This window comes from Rhinichthys klamathensis, unplaced genomic scaffold (assembly GCF_029890125.1).
Source record: "Rhinichthys klamathensis goyatoka isolate OS25496 unplaced genomic scaffold, OSU_Roscu_1.1 h1tg000507l_1, whole genome shotgun sequence".
NCBI lineage: Eukaryota > Metazoa > Chordata > Actinopteri > Cypriniformes > Leuciscidae > Rhinichthys > Rhinichthys klamathensis.
Window position 1 is genome coordinate 127144 of NW_026606988.1, and position 18642 is coordinate 145785.

The 18642-nt window shown below is 38.1% G+C and overlaps 1 protein-coding gene across 1 annotated transcript; it reads left to right on the forward strand.

The window, feature by feature from the left end:
• The first annotated feature begins 516 nt into the window (after positions 1–516).
• On the forward strand, positions 517–17971 carry ccdc47 (coiled-coil domain containing 47). The gene is made up of 13 exons (XM_056238077.1): positions 517–638; positions 13520–13812; positions 13900–13992; positions 14076–14250; positions 14346–14467; positions 14558–14623; positions 14732–14833; positions 15677–15787; positions 16241–16326; positions 16448–16506; positions 16597–16706; positions 16786–16953; positions 17044–17971. Exons 2-13 carry the CDS (start codon positions 13528–13530, stop codon positions 17122–17124), a joined length of 1458 nt encoding a protein of 485 aa, XP_056094052.1. The 5' UTR covers positions 517–638; positions 13520–13527; the 3' UTR covers positions 17125–17971.
• The last annotated feature ends 671 nt before the right edge of the window (positions 17972–18642 follow it).

Genomic DNA, 18642 nt, shown 5'->3' on the forward strand with positions numbered 1-18642 from the left:
CATAATCGTCAGACATGAACGGGGGTTGCAAGGAGAAAAAATTGAAGCATGTACAAAATCTTAGAAGGAAAGATACTCATACATTAAGTATTTTATGGATGCTAAACATTTACATTCATATTTAAAACAAGATAACGAGGGTTTACGGCTATTCCGGTTGCTTTTGTATGATATTTACCCATAGTAATAATAATGTTTAACATCATCAATGACATCTTTTTTGAGAGACCATCTACATAAACATAAATATCCTGTCAGAACTGAATTGTGACCGGGAAAAAAAAAATGTTTAATGGTTTTAGACTCTAAAAGCAGAATCCACAAAAATCTACTTCAAAACGGAAATCTTTTCCGTAAAATTTCAGCAGCAGGATAAACATTAATAATGATTCTAAACTGAATGTCGTTAATTAGGTACAATTGGCGATTTGAGATAATTATAGAAGTATTTGATTCTAAATGTTTCATTATCAAACATTGTAACTTTTGCTGGTGCAGAAGACCACCATAAACAAACGCCCCGATCTTTTCGCAAAGCATTGTGGGTAGAGTCTGTCAGATGACCCTCGGCTCTCCTGTGAGAGATACAGCTGCTGTCACACACTGTTAGCCACTGAAGGAAACACCGATATTTACAGGTACGTCTGCCTGACTTTAGCCGTAATCGGTAACTTTTCGTATTAAACCTGTGAAGTGAACTGATCGACGCAGCCACGGTGGCGCACAAGTGTGTCGTGGGCTTACTGAGGTTGATCGTGTAGCAGCCACAGCTAGCGAGCTAATGAGCTATCACGGAGCAAGACTTATGGGGGTTGGGGTAGAGACCGGTCCGAATACCTTTTTCTCATTCGATTTGAAGATTTGTTAGATTTGCCTGACACGACACGGACGGAACATGTCAGGGTTTTTTATCTAATAGTTTAGCGAGGTATTGGCTCTGGTACGACCAGCTTTTCCAAGTTTAGAGGTTACACATTGTTAAAATTTAGTAACAATTCTGTCATCTCTGAATCTACGGTTTACTATTTCGAGTACTTAACTTATTCCAATAACAGCCTTGTAACAGGTGGAGGATGACTTGACACCCGGTTATAGCTGTTAACTCACATTACAAGCTGCATGTATCTCGTCGTCTTGGCAGAAGCTATTAGCTAACGTTACTCTTCTGTAATGATTTACACACAGTGGATTGGATGCCTGTTATACTGTCAATTATTCTGAATATGGACACAAACCAGGGAAGAAATGAAATGGAATTTAAGCTATGGGGCCCCAAAAGCCTTTGTAATAAATTCCTCTGTTTTTATATCTATGTTTTTTATAATTTTAAATTTTTTATATGTAACCTATATTTAGTTTTTCAATGGTATTTTGTATTTTATGCTTAATTTATGAATATAACCTCAGAAATGAAATACTGATTTTTGTAGGTAACTTAAGTTGTGCATAATCTTGTAAGATGGTTAGTGTCCATAAAGTCCATAGGAAAAGAGTGAATCAGCTTAGTGTATGGCCAACCAGTCTTTGCCATGTGGTTAATAAAGACTTTCAGCCAATTAGAAGACGCTCGTTTCATTGAACATCTGAGGCTTAGGCTTCGACGTTAAGACTCTCAAAAGACTGACTGACCTCCCCCTTCCTGCTGTTTTTTTGTTTCTCTTGTTACTGTTTCAGTATTAAAACCATTGAACCATTTTGCACATGTTAATCATCCTGGGACCCATTTGAAATTATTATTCCTTCCATTATGTGTGTTTACTGCACCATTTCTCATTCATTTATGCACACTGATATTAATCATGCCATACACGCAGTACTGTTAGACATTAGGTAAAAATAATCTTACCTTTAACTTAAATGTGTGAGGAGGAATTGCTTTAATTTGCTTTACAAGTTTTTTTTTATTTTTATTTTTTAACAAAGAAATATGGCATTGTAAACTTGTTTTTAGGCTTGACTCTTTACACTGTACACATTAGTGTTCTTGGTATTAGAAACCAAACAATCAAGTCCTGTTTGACTTTATACCATAGGCATCACTGAATGGGAAATGTTTTTGGATATACACTCCAGGGCCATCTTATCACTTATTAATAAATCAGTAATAGTAGAAGTATGCTATTTTCATACATTTACTCTGTGTTGTTTGTTTACACCATTAACATTCATGTTAGTCTGTACCAACAAATAAGATTGGATATACACTACCGTTTAAAAGTTTGGACTTATAAAATTACTACTTGTATCCTGCAAGTATATCTTTAATTAATCAAAAGTGACAGTAAAGACATTTGTTACAAAAGGTTTTTATTTTAAATATGAAGAAATGTTTCTTGAGCACAACAACATATTACAGTGATTTTGAAGAATCATGTGACACCAAAGTGTTGAAAAAAAGTTTTTTTTTGCCATCAAATGAATATAGTGGGGAGAACAAGTATTTGATACACTGCCTATTTTGCAGGTTTTCCCACTTACAAAGCATGTAGAAGTCTGTAATTTGTATCATAGGTACTTTTCAAGTGTGAGTGACGGAATCTAAAACAAAAATCCAGAAAATCTCATTATATGATTAAATAATTCATTTGCATTTTATTGCATGACATAAGTATTTGATACATCAGAAAAGCAGACCTTAATATTTGGTACAGAAACCTTTGTTTGCAATTACAGAGTAGGGCTGCAACAAACGATTATTTTGATAATCGATTAATCTAACGATTATTAGAACGATTAATCGACTAATCGTCGATTATTCCGCAGACTAATCAGTAAGTTTGGAACGATTATTCAGCTTTTCCAATTAGTTAAAACATTGAGTTATACATATTCTAACTATAATATAAAAAAATAAAATCACTTCAGCTTTTGAAATAGTTGTTTTAATGAACTTTGAGCCAAATAAACAGGTCATTCTCTTTAAGTTTTCAGATTTCGGTCCAACTCAAATCACACACAAATGCTCTCTAAGCATTGTTTAATAGGCCCACTGCTTTTCTTAGAACTGAAACAGAAAAAGGGACATTTACTTCAGGACACAAAGAATGGTAAAATATTAATCTGCAAACAATTATTATAAGAATAAAATTACAATCTTTTTTTACATGACAATTGAGCTGACAGAGATGTTCTCATTCACCTTTTAATTTATAGTATGATAAAGTAACTGCCATGATATCCTTCTTATATCATAGGAAGGATATAACATCTCGTTTTGTAAGTCTTCATGATTATTGAACAAAATACAGGCAAGACTATAATAATACCTAATATACTAATAGTGTTACAATAATAAAAACAGCCCTGACTCCTAAGCTCGATCAAGCTTTATTCTATGCAAAATAAGTCATCACATTACTGTAATTATATTACTATTGATAATATTATTACTATTATTAGTAGTATTGCATTCTCTAATAAAGAGAGATTTACCGCTGGTTAGTAAGCTGGAGAACACTCACTTCTCACCGGCTCCTCTTTTGCCGGGATGTTTCCTCTTGCACACGTGCATGTTGTGCTCCCGTGAAAAGCAAGTTCCGCCTTGCATGTATTGAACACGACAGCATTCTTGATTTGAAGTTTTGTGAAACTTTCCCAAACCTAAACCTTGCTAGTTCGGATTCGTTTGCACTGTCATAATTCGCGCTGTGTTTTCTTCTACCGCAATAGCATTTGTAAGGGCTGCTCTACACTCTAGCGCTACAGCGCCGTAGCGGTCAAATCGCGGGATTGCAGGCCCTTACATTAGGTCACGTGAGATCAAACGACTACTCGACAACAAAGATATTTGTCGACAAATATTTATTGTCGACGTTGTCGACAACGTCGACTAATCGTTGCAGCCCTATTACAGAGTTCATACGTTTCCTGTAGTTCTTGACCAGGTTTGTGCACACTGCAGCAGGGGTTTTGGCCCACTCCTCCATACAGACCTTCTCCAGATCATTCCCGTTTCGGGGCTGTCGCTGGGCAATACGGACTTTCAGCTCCCTCCAATGATTCTCTATTGGGTTCAGGTCTGGAGACTGGCTAGGCCACTCCAGGACTTTGAGATGCTTCTTACGGAGCCACTCCAGTTGCCCTGGCTGTGTATTTCGGGTTGTTGTCATGCTGGAAGACCCAGCCACGACCCATCTTCAATGCTCTTTCTGAGGGAAGGAGGTTGATCTTGCGATACATGGCCCCATCCGTCCTCCCCTCAATACGGTGCAGTCGTCCTGTCCCCTTTGCAGAAAAGCATCTCCAAAGAATGATGTTTACACCTCCATGCTTCACGGTTGGGATGGTGTTCTTGGGGCTGTACCACTGATCTATATAGAATGACTGGATAGCTCATGACGTCATAAACAGTGAAGCCACCGCGCCGCCATATTGTAATTCCCTAGTGAGCCCACGCGTTCTATTGAATCAATAGGAAATTGTATGATTTGACTAAGAAAACATTGCATAACGAGACACCGTCTTTAAATCTAAAGTCTCCCTGAACAGTCTTACAACGCAAACATCCAAAGCATTTAAATGGGTATTTGTTTAAAGTCGGAAATTATTCCGGCTTACTAAAAATTAAGTATATGTGAATTGTGAACTTAAAATTTAGCTCTTTCTAATTGTGTTTTACAGATATTTGATTAGTTAGCAAGAACATGTCCAGGAAATGCATAATACAAATTGTATGGGTTAATGTATATCTGTTTCACCTCTTATTTACCCCTTATTTACACTGCACACTTCAGCGGTGCGTTACAGCTGCGACACGGCTACCGGAGCTGATTGCGCCCACAAATCGGCAAATCACGTGGAAATGCTCCTGGTGTGAGTTGACACCGCGTGAAGGTAGGAATAAAACATTGTCGGAACCGTAATGCGCTGCAGATGTGTGCAGTGTAAATAAGGGGTTTACACATAGGCCTACTCCGTTTGCAGTGCATATTTTTTTTACGATACCCATGTCAACAGGTTGGATCTTTCACTGCACGCGGATGCCCGTCCTGTGCGGTGCGTGCAGAGATCGTTTGTGCTGCAGGCGCTGAATTAAAGTGACAGCGCATGGTTCGTGGTCAAACTGAACACGGATTGACATGAAAATATTAAATAAACGCATTTAATTAAATTTATAAGAAGTAATGCATTGAATAATACGTATTTATTGGGTTTAAACTTGAATACGTCTGTGAAAGCATGTAGGAAAGAACATAGCAGGCTATTCCTTTTTTTTTAAACAACACGGAAATAGCGACAATTGTGCAAATAAATTACTATATATGGGCTTAAAGTACAACCTGTGAGCAGTTTTTCAAGATCCTTTTGTGACCTTCGTTTTACACTTGTTGATGCCCAGCGGGTCATCTTATAAGTGCCGTCGGAGCTACCGATCTCTGTATAACGGCCGTTGGAGCCCTCTGCTGGTAGGGTATCGTAAGATGGCCGCTCGAACACTTCCGGTGGCTTCACTGCTTGGTGGCAGTTTAGAACGTCATGAGCTATCCAGTCTTCATATAGATCAGTGGGCTGTACTCATCCTTCCTCCAAACAGGTCTAAACTCTTCCTGGAGTTTAGACCAAAAAGCTCTATTTTTGTCTCATCAGACCACATGACCTTCTCCCATTCCTCCTCTGGATCATCCAGATGGTCATTGGCAAACTTCAGACGGGCCTTGACATGTGCTGGCTTGAGCAGGGGGACCTTGCGTGCGCTGCAGGATTTTAATCCTTGACAGCGTAGTGTGTTACTAATGGTTTTCTTTGAGACTGTGGTCCCAGCTCTCTTCAGATCATTGACCAGGTCCTGCCGTGTAGTTCTGGGCTGATCCCTCACATTCCTCATGATCATTGATGCCCCACGAGGTGAGATCTTGCATGGAGCCCCAGACCGAGGGAAATTGACCGTCATCTTGAACTTCTTCCATTTTCTAATGATTGCGCCAACTGTTGTTGCCTTCTCACCAAGCTGCTTGCCTATTGTCCTGTAGCCCATCCCAGCCTTGTGCAGGTCTACAATTTTATCCCTGATGTCCTTACACAGCTCTCTGGTCTTGGCCATTGTGGAGAGGTTGGAGTCTGTTTGATTGAGTGTGTGGACAGGTGTCTCTTATACAGGTAACGGGGTTCAAACAGGTGCAGTTAATACAGGTAATGAGTGGAGAACAGGAGGGCTAATTAAAGAGAAACTAACAGGTCTGTGAGAGCCGTAATTCTTACTGGTTGGTAGGTGATCAAATACTTATGTCATGCAATAAAATGCAAATGAATTACTTAAAAATCATACAATGTGATTTTCTGGATTTTTGTTTTAGATTCCGTCACTCACAGTTGAAAAGTACCTATGATAAAAATGACAGACTTCTACATGATTTGTAAGTGGGAAAACCTGCAAAATCGGCAGTGTATCAAATACTTAATAATAATAATTCATTACATTTATATAGCGCTTTTCTCTGCACTCAAAGCGCTTTACATAGAAGGGGGAATCTCCTCAACGACCACCAATGTGCAGCATCCACCTGGATGATGCGACGGCAGCCATAGTGCGCCAGAATGCCCACCACACACCAGCTTACTGGTGGAGAGGAGACAGAGTGATGAAGCCAATTGGTATATATATACACTCACCTAAAGGATTATTAGGAACACCATACTAATACTGTTTGACCCCCTTTCGCCTTCAGAACTGCCTTAATTCTACGTGGCATTGATTCAACAAGGTGCTGAAAGCATTCTTTAGAAATGTTGGCCCATATTGATAGGATAGCATCTTGCAGTTGATGAAGATTTGTGGGATGCACATTAGGGATGTCACGGTACCAAAATTCCAGTAGTCGGTACCGATACCATTAAAATGTCACGGTTCTCGGTACCAATTTCGGTACCACAGCAAAATCAGTTTGAACTATTTTATTTAACTATTTGAAAAAAATATATATATTAAATTCAATTCAATCACTTTATTATTTATGATGGTAAATTTATGAAAGCATTGAAGGCTACATGCTGTTTAAACGAAAATATTGATGATAATGAGAAATATTGCTTATAAAAAAATCAAGTGAAAAATAAGCAACCTTCTACCACACATTATTATTATTAGTTGTTGTATTTTTAATTAATGGAGACGTAGTTACATCTATTGTACAGTAGCCTAATCAATTTCTTTAAGTTAAACCAAACTTTTATTTTGACGGGTTGTCGTGAAGACCTTTGAGTTTCTGTGTGTGTATGATATGACGATCGTTTTTCTCAAATGAAACGGTAAAATGCTCATGAAGTGATTCTCGGAGATGAATGGAATCGTGAATCATGTCACCATATCGTGAGGCAGCAGAGACTGAAAACAGCGCGAGCGCCACTCGTGCTTCAGTGTGTGTGTGTGTGTGTGTGAGGTAACGTTAAATGAAACCGCGCGTCTGAACCGTTCATTCACACAGAGACAAGCAGAACATGCAGGGTTCATATTTAAACAGTCGTTTTGCAGTTTAATACACACAGACACCACATCAGCAGCGCCGCCGGTCGCCATGTCTCAGCGCTTTCATGAAGAGGACGCAACTTCACGCCCTTCGTGCATGCATGCGCGTCCAGAACCGGGTTTGACCGGGTACTCGGTACCACCGGGACTTGGTACCGCGACGTTTAATTTTTTTTAGTACCGACTTGGTACCGAAGTACCGAATATTTTGACAACACTAATGCACATCCAGGGCACGAAGCTCCCGTTCCACCACATCCCAAAGATGCTCTATTGGGTTGAGATCTGTTGACTGTGGGGGCCATTTTAGTACAGTGAACTCATTGTCATGTTCAAGAAACCAATTTGAAATGATTCGAGCTTTGTGACATGGTGCATTATCCTGCTGGAAGTAGCCATCAGAGGATGGGTACATGGTGGCCATAAAGGGATGGACATGGTCAGAAACAATGCTCAGGTAGGCCGTGGCATTTAAACAATGCCCAATTGGCACTAAGGGGCCTAAAGTGTGCCAAGAAAACATCCCCACACCATTACACCACCACCACCAGCCTGCACAGTGGTAACAAGGCATGATGGATCCATGTTCTCATTCTGTTTACACCAAATTCTGACTCTACCATCTGAATGTCTCAACAGAAATCGAGACTCATCAGACCAGGCAACATTTTTCCAGTCTTCAACTGTCCAATTTTGGTGAGCTCTTGCAAATTGTAGCCTCTTTTTCCTATTTGTAGTGGAGATGAGTGGTACCCGGTGGGGTCTTCTGCTGTTGTAGCCCATCCGCCTCAAGGTTCTGCGTGTTGTGGCTTCACAAATGCTTTGCTGCACACCTCGGTTGTAACGAGTGGTTATTTCAGGCAAAGTTGCTCTTATATCAGCTTGAATCAGTCGGCCCATCTCCTCTGACCTCTAGCATCAACAAGGCATTTTCGCCCACAGGACTGCCGCATACTGGATGTTTTTCCCTTTTCACACCATTCTTTGTAAACCCTAGAAATGGTTGTGCGTGAAAATCCCAGTAACTGAGCAGATTGTGAAATACCCGTCTGGCACCAACAACCATGCCATGCTCAAAATTGCTTAAATCACCTTTCTTTCCCATTCTGACATTCAGTTTGGAGTTCAGGAGATTGTCTTGACCAGGACCACACCCCTAAATGCATTGAAGTAACTGCCATGTGTAGGGATGGGACGATTACCGGTTTCACGATAAACCACGATAAATTGTCCTGGCGGTTAGTATTATCGTTTAAAATTTAATTATCATAAAAACCGTGTTTGATTATCGTGATTTTGAAAACTCGCGGTAAATCCTGTCCAGCCAGAATCAGTCTGACGCAAGCGCGAGCAGGCGCGCAGATGTTGTTTTTTTGCGCGAGAAGACATGGCGGAAGGCAGTGACAGCGCACGGGAGATTTTTCAGCCATCCAAGAGGACAAAATCGGAGGTATGGTCGTATTTTGGCTATTACAAGAGTCCCGAGGGCAATTTAATCGAGGAAGTGCACCCTGTCTGCAAATCTTGCAAGAGGAAAGTCGCTGCAAAAGGGGGAAACACGTCAAATCTGCTAAGTCATCTAACGTTACGTGACAACCACCCACTGAGTTAATTTTTACCTTAATACCACAACTAACTTGGGCAAATAATTAGACAAAAAATGTATTGGAGATGAATTATTTCATTATCTCACTTGTAATTATTGCAAAGCTTCCGCGAAGAGAAAAGTTTTACAGCAAGTGGATTTGAGCCAAGACGAACGAACATATTCAAACTATTAAGGGTGACATTTAAGGGATAATGTATTGTATTCATTCATAGTAAACTTATTACAGTTTTATTTTTTACCACAGAAATAATTTAAGGGACATGAAATATTGAATTGTGATTAACTTAATGTTTTTAAATCTTACCGGTTTATAAATCCATTGTTACAGTGTCCAAATCAATCGTAAAGTAAATGTGATCACTACAACAATATTGTAGTAGTATTAATACTAAATTACTCTGATTTAATTTTCAATACAATCAAAACTGAGACGCAAGACATACACATTTGAATGAAACCAGAGATTGCGTCCGCGGTGATCCGAGACATGGATGTGCGCTGTGTAGTGCGTTGCTATTTACAACAGTCATTATAAGTATGCCAGTAGTTTAGTCACCCTGACCCAACCAACATCTTTTGTTCATTTAAAGTGTGTGTGCGTGCGTGCGTGTGTGTGTGTGTGAGAGAGAGAGAAAGTGATTTATTATTTATTAATAATAATAATATTCAGTCACACACATCCATAAGTGTTATTATCATTATTAATGATAGGGTTTAATGACGGGTTCATTAAAACCTGCACTAGGAAAACTTATACCTCTCACTCTCAGGGCTCCATGTTAATGTTAATATAATGTTGATGCTTAAAAAAGTGCATATTACTGCTAATTGTATTTTTTGTTTGTTGATTTTCAAATGTTTTCAGGGTGAGCATCAGTTCTTTTTGAACATTTCCATCTCATTTTAACAAAACCGTGATAATATTGATAATCGTGATAACTTTGGTCACTATAATCGTGATATGAAATTTTCATACCGTCCCATCCCTAGCCATGTGATTGGTTGATTAGATAATTGCATTAATGAGAAATTGAACAGGTGTTCCTAATAATCCTTTAGGTGAGTGTATATGCGGATGATTAGGAGGCCATGATGGACAGAGGCCACTGGGTAAATTTGGCTAGGTACACCCCTACTTTTTCGAAAGACATTCTGGGATTTTTTTTGTGACCACAGAGAGTCAGGGCCTCGGTTTAACGTCTCATCTGAAGGACGGTGCTCTTTGACAGTATAGTGTCCCCATCACTTTACTGGGGCATTAGGACCCACACAGACCACAGGGTGAGCGCCCCCCTGCTGGCATCACTAACACCTCTTCCAGCAGCAACCTGGTTTTCCCCAGGAGGTCTCCCAGCCAGGTACTAACCAGGCTCAGCCCTGCTTAGCTTCAGTGGGCAACCAGTCTTGGGCTACAGGGTGATATGTATGGAAGTAAAATAATGTCAAATGTTTTTGAAATAAAAAGCCTGTTGAATTGCACTACTTGAAAAAAAATGGGCATTGCATTAACCATGCTTGCATTTTTATGCATTGTATTTTTAGGGCTTGCATTTTTATGGGCTGAAATTTAGCATGGTTGAATATTTAAGCTGTGAATATTTCAATTAAAAACATTTCAAACACATTTTCATTATTAAAAATTCAATAATCCATATTCACCATTCATATTTCATTTCCAAAATATTCAAACTCTTTAAAAATACAACCAATAATATTCAACAGGCAATTTTCGGTCCATTTTATTTCCCTTTTCAAATTCGCTTCCACAAATTCAGTGGTTCAAATTCGACAGTAAATTTAACATTGACGTCCAGGAGCTGCAGGAAAAGCAGTAGATTGCCGAGCATACTCTCCATCTGCTGTTAGTCGACCTCACCATCAGATGGTGCAAAAGCGCTTGTTGTTGACGAAGACATTCATTCATAAAATGGAAATGATTATCTGTGACAGTATATGCGGAAAAGATGGAAAACACACAAAAGCTGTGTTTGTTTCATTCAATAACTTCATTGTTACTTTCCCTGTGTATTCTACATGTCATCAGCTTTCTCTACCATGAACAGGATTATCATCGGTTTCCCTCAATACCTCATACTCAAGGATTCCCTTTACGTTGGGACAAAACGCTTAACACATACAGTGATATGAAAGACCAATCTTGCACCTTATTGGGGATGTAGGCTGTAGGCTACTATATAGGCAACAGGCAAGAAGATGGACTCAGATAATAAACTTTACGCGCAAAGTTTCATGCTGAGCGTTTCGTGATATACTGGCATAAAATCAACACTTGATCAATTAATACTAACACTTTCTATTCTATTCTATTCTCTCTCTCTCTCTCTCTCTCTCTCTATATATATATATATATATATATATATATATATATATATATATATGTAGTCCTAAAATGCCTACGTGTATTGCATTAGCTTAAACTGGGATCATAGCACTTGCATATTGTTGTCCGCCTATTGTTAGTTTAACCTTCTATTGTTAGTTTAACTGTAAATCGCTTTGGATAAAAGCGTCTGCTAAATGACTAAATGTAAAATTGGCTTGACATTGGACATTCGCACATTTAGGGACTGTCTCTAAAGTTGCATACAACATTGGCATGTACGTTTCTAACTTCAATAGCAAACTTAAATTTATTTGAATAAATATCAAAAATCCAAAGGGTGGGCATTATGCCTGACACTACATGAACACTTACAGTTGGTTTTATGACTGTAAGTCGTTCTATTCAAATGCTATTGAAGTTAGAAACGTATATACCAAAGTCGTATACACTTTAGAGACGGTCCCTAAATGTGCGAATGTCCAACATCAAGCCAGTCTATCACTGGGAAACGCTTAGTTGTGCGCGTTATTCTGAGTCCTTCTGCTTGCCTGTGGGTTTGGACTTTTACATCACTAGTCCATTAAGCTACGTTAAGCGTATATGTCCAGCAGGGGAATCCTGAAGTATTGAGGGAAACCCTAATAGCCTGCATGCAGCACATCGCCACAATATAAAGTTAAGGCAACTAAACAACCAAGAGAAATATATGTAAACCTCAAAAATGTAACATTGGATCTGTATATCTGCATCGGGGAATAAAATTATGATCTCGTTCACGGTAGAGAAATATGCATGTAGGCTACACAGGAAAAGTAACCGTGAAGGCACCGAATTTAACAAAAACAGCCGTCATAATAATCACAAATAAACTTACATTGCTGTAAATGAGTTTTATGAATGAATGACTTGCTCTAATTTTGCTGGTCTTCGTCAACAACACGTTCTTTTGCACCCCCTGCTGGTGAGCTCGACTAACAGCAGATGGAGAGTATGCTCGGCAATCTTCTGCTTTTCCTGCAGCTCCTGGACGTCAATGTTGAATTTACTGTCGAATTTGAACCACTGAATTTGTGGAAGCGAATTTGCAAAGCGAAATAAAATCGCCCGAAAATTGCCTGTTGAATATTATTGGTTGTATTTTTAAACAGTTTGAATATTTTGGAAATGAAATATGAATGGTGAATATGGATTATTGAATTTTTAATAATGAAAATGTGTTTGAAATGTTTTTAATTGAAATATTCACAGCTTAAATATTCAACCATGTTGAATTTCAGCCCATAAAAATGCAAGCCCTAAAAATACAATGCATAAAAATGCAAGCATGGTTAATGCAATGCCTATTTTTTTTCAAGTAGTGCAATTCAACAGGCTTTTTATTTCAAAAACATTTGACATTATTTTACTTCCATAGATATGGCTACTTGTTCTCCCCACTGTATATTGCATTTTAAAATTGTGAAATATTATTACAATTTCAAGACATGTGATAATGACATGTGGACAAAAATATTGTGGCCACGAATTAAGAATTTCATTCACTTGCTTTAGTAAATCATGGCCACATTGTTCTAATTCGTTAGATTTTTTGTTTCCTCATTTTATTAATTAATTTTACTAATTCATGGCCATGTTGTAATAATTTGTTGCCTTGTTTTAGTTGAATCAATAAAAGAGAACAAATTATTACAACATGGCCATGAATTGGTAAAATGAGGAAACAAATTATTATATTGTGTGCTTTGCTTTGTGCATAATTTACTTAAAAAGAGGGAACGAATTAGTAAATCGTGCTGACATATTATTAAGTTGTGGCTATGGGAACTAATTCTTAATTCGGGCCACAATACAGACCCTGTCCCAAATGGCACCCTAAGCACTCACGGTCTTCCTATGAGTCCACACTTTCGGGACGTAACGCCGCTTTGACTGTCGGGTAGAAGTATTTTTAATCAAATAAATGCAGCCTTGGTGAGCATAAGATATTTAAAAAAAAAAACATTAAAAGTCTTACCAACCCCAATCTTTTGAACAGTAGTGTAACTGATCACACTTTGTGTTGTCAACTTAACATGAGTTCAGTTCATTTGTCATTTACTGTCAGGTTGAGCCATGAGGCACCTGGTCTTCCTCCTCCCAGCCCTGCTGCTCCTGTTGGCCCTGCCGGACACTAGGGGGCGCTACAATGATGACTTCGATGACGGTGAGGACATCGCTGAGTTTGATGACAATGACTTTGCTGAGTTTGAGGATGTCGGTGAGGACCCAGCAGTCGATGTGGAGAAAGAGCCACCCCCACGGGCAGCCCCCTCATCCACACCCATAGAGGACGACGAAGACGAGGCCACGGTGGAGAACGAAGACGGCCAGGATGAGTTTGAAGATGGCGATGCACAGGTAAAGATGTGAAAAGCCAATCTTATCTCCTTTCTTCTGCAAGTCCAAGTGAATGATTGATTTAATCTAATCTGATCATTGTTAAAGGAACAAGACATGTACAGCAAATATGACAACGAGGAATTTGAAGGCTACGAGAAGAGCAACCCTTCATTCAAAGACACTCTTATATACAGAGAGGTACAAAAGAAATAAAAAAAATGCATTTGACCTTCACAGGCACTTCTGGTTTCCTCAGCTGACTGTGTGTTTGTATTTTACAGGTCCCAGCACACCTGCAGAACAGCTGGGAGAGTTACTACATGGAGATCTTGATGGTCACCGGTCTTCTTGCCTATATTATGAACTACATAATTGGCAAAAACAAGAACAGCAGGCTCGCTCAGGCCTGGTTCAATTCCCACAGAGAACTTCTCGAGAGCAACTTTGCCCTCGTGGGTAAGTGTAACTCTTGCTCCACTTTGTTTCTTCTTCTTATGGTGTTTTCTCTGACCCTGTTTTTCTCTGACTCTCAAATGTGTCTTTATTTTTAGGGGATGATGGTACCAGTAAGGAGGCCACCAGTACGGGGAAGCTGAACCAGGAGAATGAGCACATTTATAACCTGTGGTGCTCAGGACGTGTTTGCTGTGAGGGGATGCTGATTCAGCTTAAGGTAGCATGTGTGTTTGAATATGAGAGAGAAAAACACACTGTTTGATATGTGTATTCAATATTGTGTCATTGTTTTGTTGTTGTTCTGCAGTTTCTGAAAAGACAAGACCTGCTGAATGTGCTGGCCAGGATGATGAGACCAGTCTGTGATCAAGTGGTAGGCACACACAAATTCTGATGTATTGACATAGACTGATTACAAGTAGCATCTCAAATGGATGTTCAAAATGCTGTTCCTCTTATTCTCACTCTTCATTTTACACAGCAAGTTAAAGTGACTCTGAATGATGATGACATGGACACTTTTGTGTTTGCCGTGGGGAGTCGGAAGGCCATGGCACGGCTGCAGAAAGAGATGCAGGACCTGGTTAGTCCTAAAGGATTTACATATTTTATACAGAATATAATATTATGTACACTACTGTTCAAATGTTTGGGGTCAGAAATGAATAATTGGTACTTTTACTCTGTAAGGATGCATTAAATGGATCAGAAGTGACAGTAAAAACTTTTACAATGTTCCAAATACATGCTTTTCTTTTGAACGTTCCATTCATCAAAGAATCTTGAAAAAAAATGTATCACGGTAAAACTTATCATGATAACTGTTTGGTAATAATAAGAAATGTTTCTTGAGCAGCAAATCATCATATTAGAATGATTTCTGAAGGATCATGTGACACTGAAGACTGGAGTAATGATGCTGAAAATTCAGCTTTGTCATCACAGGAATAAATTACATTTTAAAATGCATTAAAATGGAAAAATTAAACTATTAATATGTAATAATACTTTAAAAGTACTTTAAAAATTAAATTTTCTTTTAAAAAAACTGCAAATGTGTCTAGCCACAAACTGTTATATGTACAACCAGTCAGTATTAATACTAATTTGATTTTTCTTAAACCATAAGTGCACATATCAATTCTTGCAGAAAGTGACTGAAAGTAATGGCTTGTGGTTGGTGAGTGAGCCAGTGATGTTGATTCACTAATCACACTGATGGATTCAGTTGTCTGATTCAAACCAATAACTTGTGTGTGCGTGTGAGAGATTCATTACATATACAATTTGTTTGTTCGCAAATCGAACTACAGTAGTGCAGCCAGAGAAGCAATAGAAAGATGTGTTATCACAAGTTTATTTTGTAGTTTTAATGTTGCCAGGAACTGGTCTGTGCTAACTTTATTTTTTCTTGTTTTTTTTACAGAGTGAGTTCTGTGGTGATAAGCCCAAATCAGGGGCAAAATATGGCCTTCCTGAATCTCTGTCCATTTTATCAGAGATGGGAGAGGTTACGGATGGAGTGATGGACAACAAGGTGAGATGAACATCAGAGGTTCCCAGTCATGAGACAAACTTGATTCAAATAAAACCACAACATAAAATCACTGTTGTAATTGTTAACTAAATCTATAAAAATAATAATAAAAAAAACACTTTTTAAAAAATAAATATTTAAAAATTAGATGGAAACACTTAAATGAAACCTAGAAATGTTAATTTGCCCTTTAACTGAAAACAAAGTTTAAGTTGATGTACTAAAATGACTAAAAACTTAAATAAAATGTGTTAAAGCTAAATAGAAATATATAAAAAACTAATAAAAATCAAATCAAAAACACTACAAATTACTGAAACTAAAATTAAAATGAAAACGGAGCTAATATAACATAATTAAAACTATAATAGTATTTAAACATTACTAAAAAACACTTTGAAATGTATATGTATCCTTCTTCACTTCTCAATGTCATTATTGTTTTGTTTTCAGATGGTACATTACCTCACCGGTCATGCTGACAAGATTGAGTCCATCCATTTTTCGGACCAATTCTCTGGTCCAAAAGTTATGCAAGAGTAAGGCTAAGACTTTTTCTTATTCTTCTAGTAGATGTTATTACATTATTCCACTATGTTCCACTATATTCCAGCTCTGGTTAATAAACGTTAATGCTAATGGTTTCTAAATTATTTTTAGGGAAGGTCAGCCCTTAAAGCTGCCCGAGACCAAGAAAACACTACTGTTTACATTTAACGGTGAGTTATATTAATAATCCACAAATGGCAATTTTCTGTTCTTGCATGGATGTTTGTCCGTCTATTAATGTGCTGTGCTGTGTTTTACAGTGCCTGGGATGGGTAACACATCTCCCAAAGATATGGACAGTCTGCTGCCTCTGATGAACTTGGTGATCTACAGCATCGACAAGGTCAAGAAGCTCCGCCTCAACAGAGAGGTGAGTGCACACGCACAATGTGCATAACAACATGTTGAATTAGTCAGGGGTTAATTTGAAGCTTTATCTGGGTGTTTAGGGGAAGCAGAAAGCAGACAGGAACCGTGCTCGCGTGGAGGAGAACTTCCTGAAGCAAACTCACAATCAACGACAGGAGGCCGCTCAGACGCGCCGCGAAGAGAAGAAGAGAGCGGAGAAGGAGAGGATCATGAATGAGGAGGATCCTGAGAGACAGCGCCGCCTGGAGGTGAGTGTGTGTGATTAAAAAGCGGATCTTTTCTCTTATTGTGCCGTTATCTACATCAATACAAAATGTTCTCTCCCCTCTATAATTCAGGAAGCCGCCCAACGTCGTGATCAGAAGAAGCTGGAGAAAAAGCAGATGAAAATGAAGCAAATCAAAGTGAAAGCTATGTGAGACACACACACACACACGCGCGCGTTCATAGTCATTAGAGAAATAATCTACTACTTCCACACCTGCTAATATACACTCTTCTACATGAATGTGCATGCCATTTGATTGGCTGCTATTGCACCCATAGAAACACTCTGTCCAATCAGGAGAAAGCAGCTGGTTGTTAAGGACTATGTCTGTTCTTTAAAAGACAACTGGATTGGAGATGGTCTGTTTGAACATGTTTTAGTGTAGAAGTCATTGAAAGCATTTGTTTTCTACATAACTTGCAATATGATTAAGAATGTTGTTTTTTTGTTGTGATAAACTGGATCTTTTGGGCCTCATTAAACTCCCAACATGCCACTTTAGCCAACCTTTTCCAATTCAGTTGTCTCCTGGAGTTCAGTATGAACCCTTTGTCGAGAGGACCTGTGCATTCATTTCTACTCCCAGAGATCTAACTTCATCTTGTGAATGTTTCAGCTATGCTTCTTTTTATAGTAAAATCAGGGAGTGTTTTTTAAAAGGAACTGGGATAGTAAGAAAGCTACTTTTTTTGTACTACAGTGCTTCCTCACCCCTATTTGTAATGATTGCAAGTGTTTTATAGATGAGTAATTGGCACATTGTCATTGTCTTTCAATCTCTTTCTTTTTTATGCGCGAAGGCCTACTGTGAATTGTCAGTCAAGGCAGCACAAACTCCTTTATATGTATTTAACAGAGATGAAATTTTAATTTATCTTAAGTTAATAGTCAATCAGAGCATCCATGAGCTTATGTTTATGAGTGAACATTGACTGTAACCCTTTTTTTCTGTAACATTTGTTGAGACGCTAAACTAAATAAAACATTCTCTGAAAACATTTTCTTCTCATCGTCTTGGTCCTTTTTTTTTTACTTTTAAATATATGATTCAGATCTAAAATGTGTTTTAAAAAGTGTCAATGGGTAGTTTACCCTGCAGTGTAATAAGTTTCATATAAAGCTATTTTAAACATCATGTTGCTAATTCTTTTATCAGTTTAATCAATTAAAAAGATTTTTGACCACATTTATTAGAAGACCATATACTATTTGTAAATTTAAATTCATCAATTCGTTACTTTTTTCATCTTTTGTCATTTATTTATTTTTTTTGCACTGATGGACCAATTAGAAATGGCACAGTTGTTTAAAAATGCTGGAAAAAAAAGGCTGACTATTTACAGCATCTGAAAATACAAATTGTCACCTTATATACATTTTTTTAACCTAAATTCTAGATGTTGATTAATAAAGTCTGTGGGTGTGCTTCAGTTTTCCGGGTACATACACTACCCCTTAATAGTTTGGGGTCAGTAATACTTTTTGATAGAAATTAATACTTTTATTCAGCAAGGATGTACTAAATTGATCATTGATTTATGATCATTGAAATTGATTTATAATGTTAGAAAAGATTTCTATTTTAAATAAATGCTGTTCTTTTTAACTTTCTAGTCATCAAAGAATCCTGAAAAAATGTATCACTGTTCCTACAATACTAAGCAGAACA